At 34.1% G+C, this 13,373-nt stretch overlaps 1 protein-coding gene across 5 annotated transcripts in view; it reads left to right on the top strand.

The window, feature by feature from the left end:
- The window catches only part of LOC149797042 (serine/threonine-protein kinase Nek1-like), a 138,095-nt gene extending 130,250 nt beyond the window's left edge, over positions 1 to 7,845 (top strand). For all 5 annotated transcript variants that reach the window (XM_089961708.1, XM_089961709.1, XM_089961710.1 and 2 more), the window contains one exon: positions 629 to 7,845. Coding sequence is in view for 1 of the 5 variants with exons in the window: in XM_089961707.1 (XP_089817833.1) it covers positions 629 to 642 (14 nt within the window). In the remaining 4 variants the exon portion in view is untranslated. The remainder of the gene's footprint in view (positions 1 to 628) is intronic.
- The last annotated feature ends 5,528 nt before the right edge of the window (positions 7,846 to 13,373 follow it).

Below are 13,373 nucleotides of genomic sequence, written 5' to 3'. Positions count from 1 at the left end.
TAGGCACCTAGCAGAGACAGGGAAAGGTATTACAGTGGTATCTTGTATACAGGTAGGCACCTAACAGAGACAGGGAAGGGTATTACAATGGTATCTTGTATACAGGTAGGCACCTAGCAGAGACAGGGAAGGGTAATACAGTGGTATCTTGTATACAGGTAGGCACCTAGCAGAGACAGGGAAGGGTATTACAATGGTATCTTGTATACAGGTAGGCACCTAGCAGAGACAGGGAAGGGTATTACAATGGTATCTTGTATACAGGTAGGCACCTAGCAGAGACAGGGAAGGGTATTACAATGGTATCTTTTATACAGGTAGGCACCTAGCAGAGACAGGGAAGGGTATTACAATGGTATCTTGTATACAGGTAGGTACCTAGCAGAAACAGGGAAGGGTATTACAATGGTATCTAGGAAGAGTTTCATCATGTAGCTTCTATTCTTATGGTCCATGTTGTATACAGATTGGAAAAACAGGTGGTTTTCACCTTTCTGGGAGAAGTTAATGAATGTAAATGTGATTAGATAATTTAGCAGAAAAAATTCCCATCCCCAGATTTAGGATTTCAGCAACATTTTCATTTCAATTTCTACAGATAATCAAAATCTGTTTTTCCCCATTTCAGAAAATCTTCAGTGAAATCATCACTGTGATGACAGGATATACAGACCATCCAAGAGTTCAGAAGTTACAGCATCCTGCTCAATTCCCCTCTGACCTCTCTTGTGTTAGCTGGACTATTTGACAAGCACTGAAACCCTCTAAAGGGTGGAATGTGCTGCAGATTCTTTGTTTTAACTGCTGCAATCATTTTCCATTGTTGTTTTTGTAATGCTGTTGTAAGCACAGTGATTTTAAACTAAGTTCACTGATACGTATGAAAACAGACAAAAATCCTGCAGAGTCCTTTTTGAATGCTTGAACACACCATGATTGTCACATGCTACAATTTATTTTCAGCTTCATCTCCTTGCACTTTTTTTTTCTGCATGCATGAGATCAACAATTTAATCAAACTGACTAGGAATGCAGGGTTTTACATACACAGAAATGTTGGTAGATAACATAATGCAACTGAAAATCTTGCACTGTGTTCTAAGTCTTGTGCTATTATTTTTGTAAATTTCTGTCATAAATTTCATGATAGTGTAGAAGTGAAATGATGAATTGAATTAGTTTTCATTGCACTGAACATGGCCTGTACATAAGTCATAAAAAAATTGAATCTACCTGTCAAGTTGCCTATTGTGAATGTTAAAATCTGGGTAGGTAATTCAAAAGCTATAGTAATAATCAAATCAGTGGCATATTGTTAAACAAATTTGCATAATCAATCCAAGCACTCAGGCAATCTGACTGGTCAAGTAGACTGGTTTCCCCAGTCACCTCTTTATCAGTATTTTGTTTTCTATATAGTGTTAGAGAATTGTTTGTGACTTGCGTTATTGATAACTTTGAGAGAAAAGTAATGAAAATTTTCAACCACATTTTCCTCTGTAACATGAAAGGTTAACAAAGATGTGTTCTGATTTGTTAGTTAACACTGGAAAATACATTATCATTAAACATTGTCATAAAAAGTAACCTTTTGCTCTATGTACACTTACAACTCACCTTTCCATTGAAATTACTATCAGACCTTACTAAATATGTAGAAATGCTCCAACTGCTGGGACAATTTTCAATGCAGAATCCCACATTGGTCGATAGTCAGACTAAATCCTCTTTTTATAATGGTTTTTTGTCAAAATGTAAAACAACCCTTTTCTAGAAACATTTTCTTTATACCATCATATGCAGGTAAGCAGAGTGAAGTTTACAGTTTTATTCTGTAAATATAAATGAATTAAATGATAATTTATATAAAGTTTGATAGTTATACTGGTTTCTAGTGTTATACCCTATGGTTCTGTACATCGCCATATGTTTCAGATGTTTCGGCAGAGTCTCAGAAGAGAAACAGCTTTTAAAAAAACATGTTTTCAAGGCCAATTTGTTTTCAGTTTCTTTCAGCAAGGGTTGTGTGTGAAATAAAACACTTTCATCCTTGAGAAAACTTGGAAAAGACCTGGACAGTTTTGTTTCAGAAAGTGGGAACCCCATATATCCTATCCTGTTAAATAATTCCAGGAAAAGTAAAATTGCTAGGAATGACAGACTAGTATATAAAGGAAATATGCATCTTGGTGACCAGGACATTGCTGTGACAATAAGGAGTTCAGTATTCTGTTATAAAGACAAATTTACCATTCAGCGCGTTTGTTTGTCATACGTTTTCTGTCAGAACCTTATGTTCCATTTTAATTAATGTAATTATATGAGAGTTTACTGTTTTACCTTGAGCTATGGCTATGCTAGCACAGTTGATAGAGTATTGGACTTGTAATCCAAGGTGGCATGTTTGATACATGCTTGTGTCAGCTGCCTGTGTCCTTGAGAAGGAACTTACTCCCATTTTCTTGTGCCATTAAAACCACCAAAAAACAAAATGAAAGCCTTAGGGTACCAAAATCATGTAAAACCCAGGTCAGCCTATGGGAACCAATAAAATGTATGTGTTAACAAAATCTCTCCAAAAAATACACATAATTCAAAAAAATTATTTTGTAGTTGGACCTATACAAGCCTTCAATGCCAACCAGAAATTCACTAAATCAAACAGTACTGTTGTGGTGGACATTGTAATGAGCTAGTTTGAAGTGTTGATAATGTATGTTGACAATATAATACCACTGGTTGAAACTACCATATCCATTCAATTATAAAGGTACTGAGTCATATTTTATCTGTATTCAGTTTTATATTATTTAATTTCACAAGTATATCAGGGGAGCAAATATTAAAAAAATAAAAATTCTGTTAATGTTGCTCTCTGAAATCTAACTGGTTTACTGATTGCTGAAGCTTTGTTTCAAGTCACATACACACATGCTTTAAGAATGGTAAAACACTTGTGTCTAGATGTAATTCCAGTTTATAAATGATATATGTTTTTTAATCTTACAATCTAAAGTCACTACTCAGCCACATCTGGCATTGACCTGGGATCATTGAAACTCGTAATTTACATATCAGGTTTGTTAGATACCAGATCTTGTAGACTAACTATTGTACATAACTAAATGGCTACATTGTAGCTTTCTCTCAAATCCCATTATACTGGTAAACTAGGAAATAAATTGTCAGTTATATATGTTCCACACCTTGTGTGTTTTGCTCCTACAGTGCACAAGTCCAGTAGAACACTTTTTTATAGTTTAAATGATGTTTGTGTTTGAGTTCCGAGTCTTTCTTCATTGCTGACAAAATAGTTTATCCATCAGTTACCTGCATTGTGATTGTAAAACTGAGCTTGAGTTGCAATATGCTATCAGACAGTCAGATGCCGGCTTTCAAAAGTAATATTTGTAATTGGTTAAAACAAAATCTCAAGGTCAAGAGTTGTTTATATTTCTGGCTTGTAAGGCAAGATCAAGCACAAAAATAAAAAAAAAAAACCTCAGAGTTTGAGTTTGAGATTGAGTTTCCACTGAGTCAATCAGAAATGATCATTCAAAAGTATGTTTTGTGATTAGTTGATTTGAGTCTTCCAAATGACCTGCATTTTGTGGACTAACTCATGACCCGTAAATACTGATTGTAGTATTGTTGGTTTACAGTATCACTTTCTAATTACTAATCTCAGTTCATATTAGCAGTATGTTAAAGCAATAATGAATCTTTAAAAAATGTCTCAAATCAAGGTGACTTTAATTTCTTGAATAGCTGTCTCATTTTGGATGGATTTTCTCTCTCTTTTATTTATAGACATTTTACAAATAATTAGACAAATAGTTTTCAGGCCCACAGCATATGTTTTATGCACTGAGTTCATTTGACTGTGTGTGCTGTGCAGACATAAAATGGTGATTCTGTAGTTCTTTCGAAAAGTATATACACTGTGTTCATCTGGAAAAAAATGTTAAAGAATTGTTTTCATTTAGAAAGTGTACAGTCTATAACTTGGCCATTAGAAAGTGTACAGTTTATAACTTGGCCATTAGAAAGTGTACAGTCTATAACTTGGCCTTTAGAAAGTGTACAGTCTATAACTTGGCCATTAGAAAGTGTACAGTCTATAACATGGCCATTAGAAAGTGTACAGTCTATAATTTGGGCATTAGAAGGCTTCTGTACAACTCTTTATGGACAGTAATGAATCAGCAGTAAGAATTATCTGGTATTTGGTTGTGATTCTTATTAGGTTTAAATGGTATATGATCAGCTTAATACATTTTTGGAATCAAAAATTGCAAAATCTTTTGTAAATAATAATTGTACAAGATTTTTTGACGTGCATCATTTTTATAACTACGTAATTGACAATTGTGAAGAACAGATTTTTTTTCACACTTTAATTGTATGAAGGAAAATACAGAATTTTCTATTAGATGATATGGATAATGCAGTGATAGTGTGCTAGATGATTTGGTAGAATTAGTTTCATGATTGCAAGAAGTTGAAATTCATGTCAAACTTGGTTTGGCAGTGGTACATCTGCATTTTGGTGCATGAAATGAGCTATTTTTATCCTGCACATTTCTAAATGACTTCTAAATTTAAAAAACTGCTACAAACTTCATTTTTTATTAACCAATATTTGATAGCTTGTTTGTATTATTAGAAATACTTTCTACTGCCTTTTATGAATTTGAATTAGTTTGCTTTTGATTTTGAGGTATGATTTTATTACATTCCCATTTAATCTTACATGGTTGATTATGCATATTTTGTGTCTTCTCATGTCCATGAGTCGATATTTTTTAGACACAGTGAATCTAACTTTTATAAATCCCAATTTGTTTTCTGTAAAGCTAAAAATATTTAAAAAGCATAGTAGAGGGGGTATGTAATAAATACAAAGCTGCATTTATGTTTTGTTCTGAGTTGGGGGAAAAACTCGTGCGATATGCCTTATGAATAACATCTCAGCCAAACATCTTCCATATATCCCTATGCCAAATGATACTCATTGTTTCCACCAACCCACAACAAAACTCATGTAGTTTTGTGCATCTACGTCAGTGAAACATGAAAACTGAACTGATATTTAAGTTTCTTGTTTACAGTATTTAGTAAGTGTCCAGAAAATGGTTAGATGTTTAGCGATGATGTTCGGAGTAAGTGTTGAGTAGATGTAATGGACATTTCAGTGTTATTACCAGCTTTTTATTCATTTTTGCTGAAATCATTGTTCTTATAAAGTACTTTTCAGTTTGCATCAATCCTTTTGAAAGCATTTGTATTTTGTGTTATTCTTGTTTGCTACGATCTTTATAATAAAGAATATTTTGTGCTAGGTTGGAGATGTTATAAAATAATATCTCTCCTTCTTGTAATAGTTCTTAATCTAATTTCATTGCTGTGAAAGGTAGTATTAGTGTAAACAGCAGTGTGATACATGACATTCCTTCTTATAATAGTTCTTAATCTAATTTCATTGCTGTGAAAGATAGGACTAGTGTAAACAGCAGTGTGATACATGACACTCCCTCATTATAATATTTTACATGGGTTTCCAAGAATATAGTCTTTTAGTGAAGTTACCTTATAATGAGGGTATATAATTTTACCTCAGTGTAATAAAAAGGGATCAATGAACATATTCCCCTTATAACAGTAATCATGTAGGCCTTATAGTGAGGGAGTGCTATACTGACCACTTGTTCATGAATAGTTTTATTCTTGCTAGTTTATAATGCTACATGGACACAATAAGAAATGTTCATTGATAATAATCTTTTCCCTACAAAATGCAAACACTACTTTCCAATGTCTTCATGTAATTTGTCATAACTTTAGTTAATTCCATGTCTTGCTATTTCAAATCCCCACAATACTTTATTACATACTCTCCCATCCATCCCAGAAACCTTGACCCGTCCCCCTTCCTCCATATTAGTGGTCTTCTGCCATCTTCCCTTGGACCACTACCTTGCCATGTTTCCTCCATACCATGACGAATCATCATAAAACAAATATGTTACATATCCATGTCTTGTTTTTACATTGTATGAAGTTTAATTATATTCTGAAAAGCTACTGAAATTGCAGTTTTGGGGATTTTATCTTTGACCCTTCACAAGTACCAGTGGTAAATGTGCAAAACATTATACCTGTCTCATACATGGTTTCTACATGGGCAACTTATTTACAGAGTATGGTGAATTTCGACCTTGCAGTGTAGGAGAGAGAATTATAGACAATGGGTATCACAATATTTTTGACACTAAATCTTGGGTGTAGAATTATGGACAGATGGATGTAGGGTATCACAATATCCTTGACACTAAATCTTGGGTATAGAAGTATGGATAGAGGGTATCACAATATGATTGACGCTAAATCTTGGGTGTAGAATTATGGACAGATGGATGGAGGGTATCACAATATCCTTGACACTAAATCTTGGGTATAGAAGTATGGACAGATGGATAGAGGGTATCACAAAATCATTGACACTAAATCTTGGGTGTAGAGTTATGGACAGATGGATAGAGGGTATCACAATATCCTTGACACTAAATCTTGGGTATAGAAGTATGGATAGAGGTATCACAATATGATTGACACTAAATCTTGGGTGTAGAATTATGGACAGATGGATGGAGGATATCACAAAATCCTTAACACTAAATCTTTGGGATAGAATTATGGATAGATGGATGTTGGGTATCACAATATCATTGACACTTAATCTTGGGTGTAGAATTATGGACAGATGATAGAGGGTATCACAATATCCTTGACACTAAATCTTGGGTATAGAAGTATGGATAGAGGGTATCACAATATGATTGACACTAAATCTTGGGTGTAGAATTATGGACAGATGGATGTAGGGTGTCACAATATCCTTGACACTAAATCTGGGGTATAGAAGTATGGACAGATGGATAGAGGGTATCACAAAATCATTGACACTAAATCTTGGGTGTAGAATTATGGACAGATGGATGGAGGGTATCACAATATCCTTGACACTAAATCTTGGGTATAGAAGTATGGATAGAGGTATCACAATATGATTGACACTAAATCTTGGGTGTAGAATTATGGACAGATGGATGGAGGATGTCACAAAATCCTTAACACTAAATCTTTGGGATAGAATTATGGACAGATGGATGTTGGGTATCACAATATCATTGACACTTAATCTTGGGTGTAGAATTATGGACAGATGATAGAAGGTATCACAATATCCTTGACACTAAATCTTGGGTATAGAAGTATGGATAGAGGGTATCACAATATGATTGACACTAAATCTTGGGTGTAGAATTATGGACAGATGGATGGAGGATATCACAAAATCCTTAACACTAAATCTTTGGGATAGAATTATGGACAGATGGATGTTGGGTATCAAAATATCATTGACACTTAATCTTGGGTGTAGAATTATGGACAGATGGATGGAGGGTATCACAAAATCCTTGACACTAAATCTTGGGTATAGAAGTATGGACAGATGGATGGAGGGTATCAAAATATGATTGACACTATATCATGGGGATAATTATCAGTTGGCTGCCTATGGCTAACAATACATTAGTATTTCTTACAATTCGGTTAATACCATGATAATATACATGTCTATGGAAATTAGCCTTTGATGCATGTGATGAGAAGTTTGTGTTATCTCTGCTGTTTGACTAAATGATGCAGCTTGATGTAGATGTCAGAGAATTCCATTTAAAGAACATTATTTATAATCTGGATTTATTTTAACAGAGTTGTCATTATCACTTTGAACAAACGCTATGCACATTTGTGTCAAAATAAAATGGATTTATTAAACTGTGTATTTGCATTTATTCTAATAAATCTTCTTATTGAAGAGCCTACTACATGTGATTTAAGCTTTCTATAAAATGCTTTTGTTTTGTATTTTTAATTAGTTTCCTACATAATCCCTAAGGTATTTCAAGCACTGATCTGGTTTATTTATTATCTGATAATATTTTGTATGTTCTAACTTGTCTTTAGAATGAGACCTTTAAATTTTAGCAGACATCAGTCCACACTATCTTTGGAGCTCTCCTGACCATAAGTCCAACCGAGCTTTGGATATGGCTTCGCATCCAATATCTGTTATGTGTTGCCATTCCACAATGCTGTTTTCAACTACTTCCCAAAAGACCTGGCCAGTGTCAAATAAATATGGATGAGAGCAGTGATGCAAATCCATCCTCAGATATTGCCACAGATGCATGAAATATTTTTTATAAATAATTAAAACAAAAAAACAAATGCTTGGCAAAATGTGACCAAAGTTGGCATATAGCATCATGGCATTAGGGTTTTTTAAAGGTTCAAAAATGCTGCTGCTCAGACATAAAAAAATTTGACCACTGTTTACAACTTTTATCTCTAACACAAATCAATAGAATCTTATCAAATTTGACTGAAGCATCTTGACATTGTGGTCATTCTATTTTATATGAATGATGCTGATTTACTATGAAATACCACTGCCATTACTGTACTAAAACTAGAAACTTCTTGAAATGACTTTGTCAGAAACCATTAAACAGATCTAAACATATGGCCAAAAAAAATCCAGGGAAAAAAAAAGACTTTTCTTGTTTCTTCAAAATGATGACGGTCCACTTTAGAACATGAGCATCATTACTAAGAATAGATAAACCTAAATCAACTTCATCTCAGAAACTGATCAACAGATTTGGACAACCTAGACAGAAGTATACTTGGATAAAGACTGAATTTGCCAACCTCATCAGAAGTATACTGGAATGAATTTGACAACCTAGACAGAAGTTTACTATGATAAAGACAGAATTTGACAGCCTGAAAAGAAGTATACTGGGATAAAGACAGAATTTGACAACCTCAACAGAAGTAGACTGGGATAAAGAAAGAATTTGACAACCTCGCCAGAAGTATACTGGGATAAAGAAAGAATTTGACAAACTTGACAAGTAGTATGATAGTAGGCATTTTATATTTTTGTTACTTTCTGTATCACACACTCAGTCCCTCATTACTTTTTCTCATATTTGCAAAAAGTCACATAGTATGTGTAGCCCATGGATTCTTAATTCACGAAAGTGAAATGACCAAGCAAGTGATCAAAAAAAATAGAGAGTCATACAAGATAGAGGCAGTAACTGCCAAAATGGGCAACATCACCTATATTGCTATAATAGAAACGATTGTTTATTGTGATAATGATCTGCATGGTAAAGTTTTCAGTCAGGCATGCTATTGACTACAACAATACTACAGAAACAAGGCTATTGATTTTTACTGCACAGTGTGGCAGAGAATATTTTATGTACCTGAAAAATTGTATTGGCAGAGGATATAGTATACTAAATATCTAAATATAGCAGAGAATACATGTTATTAAAGAATGGCCATGTGTGTGTGTGTGTGTATATATATATATATATATATATATATATATATATATATATATATGTTGTACAATGCTTATAATATTTGTGGAAGAATTTATAGATTTCTGATAATGGAATGTCTACCAGAAGAATGGTCATTAATAAATGTTATAGAAAAGCTTAAATCACTTTAATCTGAATGCATCATATAGATTTATCAAAGAAGCTCAAAATATGTTATATACGTTTTCAAATACATACACGGAACATACTAAAAATGAATTAATTTAGAAATTATCTTAGAACAGCAACGCATGAGCAGAAGAAAATAAAAACTTTTTTGATGTTGTGCAAGAGAAAAAGAAGTCCCTGATGTTGACTGTATCAACTAGTACATCTGAAGAGAATTACACAAACGAATCTTCTTATGATATGAACGAATATTCAAGGAGTAAAGAAGATATCCAAGAGCAAATCAATATTTTTATTTTTTAATATAAAGATGGCATTTATACTCGCCAATCGAATTAGATTGTAAACAAGCAGAAAAGGAGTGGTGCAAGCGCTGGAAACAAAGTTTTGAAACTAATAATAAAAGCAATGAAGCATAAACTACTGAAATTTATCAGCGATCTAAGACGTTTGATGTTATTGGATACAAACGAAAAAGTCTGATCCTTTTTGACTTGGTATAATACTCAATGTTGGGTCATTTTAGTTACTTTGGGTTGATAGTAAATTGGAATTTATTTTATGTTTGTTTGCAATGTAAGTTTATGAAGATTCTCAAAAGAACAAGCCTATTTATTTCAAAAAGCTTGATTTAAAAATCAAGTTATGGACTCTGTAAAGTTTAGTATCTACCTAGCCTCAGTATCACTGTACCATTTGATGCAGAGGAGGAGATAAAGGAGCGGTGATGGGTATCGAGACTCAACCAATTGAGGTAAGTCTGTGAATCCCTTATGTGTCATATCGATGGGGTTTTGACCAATCTTTGTTTTAACATGACATCATCAAACGTGTACTTCCATGTCCGCCAGTTTGATTCCCTAGCCACACAATCTGGCACATAAAAATATTGTTCTTCACAGGTAATTGTGAAGGCAAGTCTCATTTAGCGTGTAAGGATATCTTAATACATCACATTCTGTTAGTCACGTCAACCGGACAAGACAAAATTTCAGCTTTTTGTCTCTCGTACTGTAGGGACACTTAGTTTCAAATATAAATATATGTATTATTTCGATGAAGACAATATTCTTTTCGACGGTTAAATCAGATTTTTAACTTGAATATGAATAATGTTGACAAAGGTTTGTTTGGGAATCAAACTGGAGGCGAGAGGTGTGCTGCGTTGCATTGTGGGTATTTGAGTACGATATCGTGACGTCTGTGAAAACAACCCATTAAATTTTTACATATATAAAAAGTTAAATGCCATTAGAACGTAACAACTGCAAAGGTGTATGTCTTGAAAATATGAAGTATGCGACAGAACGTGCCATTATTAATTTTGTGAATCACATTAGCTCCTATATTATGTTGTCACATGTGCTCGATCATGTCTTAAATATGGCATCGAAGTCAAATGATGTTATCAAATGAATAGTATTGCGCGCGTAGGCAAACATTGGCACAAACATCTATGATTACACCAATATTTGTGACTGCACAAAACTTGACGCTGTTGAAAAAACAGACACAGAATTAAATTAAACAATAGGACTGAAGCCATTACAATTTCTGACCGTTGGCATAATAAAAAAAATACAAAGCATGTTATTGAGGGACCTTTCAATTAGATTAAATTTTTCCTTATATAACCATGTCGACCGTGCATTTCTAAAACAAACCGCATAACCCTATGAGATACAAATACCAAGCCATATGCGAAAAGCTGACATACTTTAATTATTAGACCCATACTTTAATTATGAGACCCATAATTGCACTGGATCAACCCTCTGTCCCAGATAATCCACCATCCGTTGCTAATACATAAACAGTACAACAACTGAAGCGGTTTGCACGTGAGTAAAATATATTAATACCAAGATGTGCAATAAAAATTAATATACTTGTATTATTAGATGCATGTGATAATGAAAAACACCGTCGTTGCAATTCTACTGATTATAAACGTATTGCAATTGATGATGATAAAAACATACTGCATTTGATGTTGCTACTGAAGCTGCTAAGTATGTTAGCGATATTAGTACCTGAATTTGAATTTCAAAAACGCAGTGGTGAATTAGACAGTCATGTATCAGTTATCCCCCACACATAGAAACCAGGCAAAGACTCTCGAGAATTATTATGAAATATGATTCCTGGAATCATATCGGTGTTACAACGCTCTGGTACCTCAGGAGCTAAAGCAGACCGTGTTCTCGGTGCACATTTGAATATGCTGCTTAATTGTAACAAAGATGGATTTAAAATTACAACATTGGATTCACAGCGGGTGCTCGTACAATCATGAATCAAAGGAATTGAAAATATTTTCGAGACATTGGAACAATAAACCAAAAATGAAAGATCAGGATGGACTCTTGACACATTTACGTATATTTCCCCAATCAATCATTTTGTGGATCTAGTTACATTCTAATGGCAATGTGTATTCCGCCACATAAGTGCAAAATACTGATAATATGTTTTGAATGGGCAAATTTTGTAAATGTTACATCCTGCTTGTGATAATCAGCCTCGAAAATACCGGCAGCACCTGGGTTGAATGAAGTTTGGTGATACATAACTTCTTGAGCAGGTTATTAAGGCCACACGGAACAATTTAAAAAACTGGATCAGGAAAAATATAAACTGCTGCTAAATATGATTTTACGATGATTAATAGGGATCGGTTACACGTGATTGCGCCGTCGGTTGATGATAAAAAGTGTTATATATTTAAATAGATTTTCAAAAAGCGCTGACTGGCAGCGCTTTTTGAAGACAACGTAGTCCCTATCGATTTCTTTTCCATGATCGATGAAGCACCTACCATTGACGATTTGGATGCAAGTAGAAATAATCTTGTAGCTTACGATGATGTAATGCTTGAGCACCAAATGTTTTCCGCACACATATTTTCATGAAGTCGATACAAAAACACAGACGTGATCAATTTAATTCAAAGATATGCACACGTGCCTAAATTTATCCGTGATAACCGTAACATAACGATATTTCTCGACGTTGATGCGCATAGTCTATCAAACAATAATTGGGTTTTCTGTGCCGCTGACTATTCGTGAGATAATTTTTGTGACATTTGCGAGGATCACCAAGGAATATTATAGTTTTCTCACTATTGATTTGACAGGTGGACCTGAACAAAAATATCGTACGGGTTTAGACAAACGTGTCTCAAGAGAGTGTGTCTAACAAAACAATTTATCAATCATTACAATTATAATAAAATATCGAATGAGGAATCTCCGCTTTCCGTCCGGTGATGTGATATAAGAGTACGAAAGACGAGGCCATGAAGCTGCTCCTGAACACCAGGAACTGACTCGTTATGTTATTGCAGGTCGCAAAAGTGTTAAAGATATGCTAAAGTCAAGACAAATTTCATGCGAGGATCTCACAGAGGGCTTCGAACAAACAATTGCATCGCAAGTTAAATCAAGAATTCAATTGCCGAACGTGCAGAGGATATTAATAAGGCAACACGAACAACAGTAGAATAAGTAAAAAAGGATATTAAAAAGCATCAAAAGCAAACACAGAGACTATTGGATAATTACCAACCAAGATTTATAGATTCAAGAAAGATGTTGGTGAAATTGGTGACGTTGTTGAAATTGGAAAGCTTACAGAAAAGCCAACCATCGAAAAATTACTTCATAACCTTCAACCTCCACCTGAATACTACTCAATCATATTAACACCGAAGCAGAATTTTAAAGAATAAGGTCGCCAGTGGAGCTTCACAAATCCCATCCGTGCAGGTCT

This window comes from Sinohyriopsis cumingii, chromosome 6 (genome assembly GCF_028554795.1).
Source record: "Sinohyriopsis cumingii isolate HCF-2022 chromosome 6, ASM2855479v2, whole genome shotgun sequence".
NCBI lineage: Eukaryota > Metazoa > Mollusca > Bivalvia > Unionida > Unionidae > Sinohyriopsis > Sinohyriopsis cumingii.
Note: the sequence above shows the minus strand (reverse complement) of the source record. Positions and strands in the feature narration are given on the sequence as shown.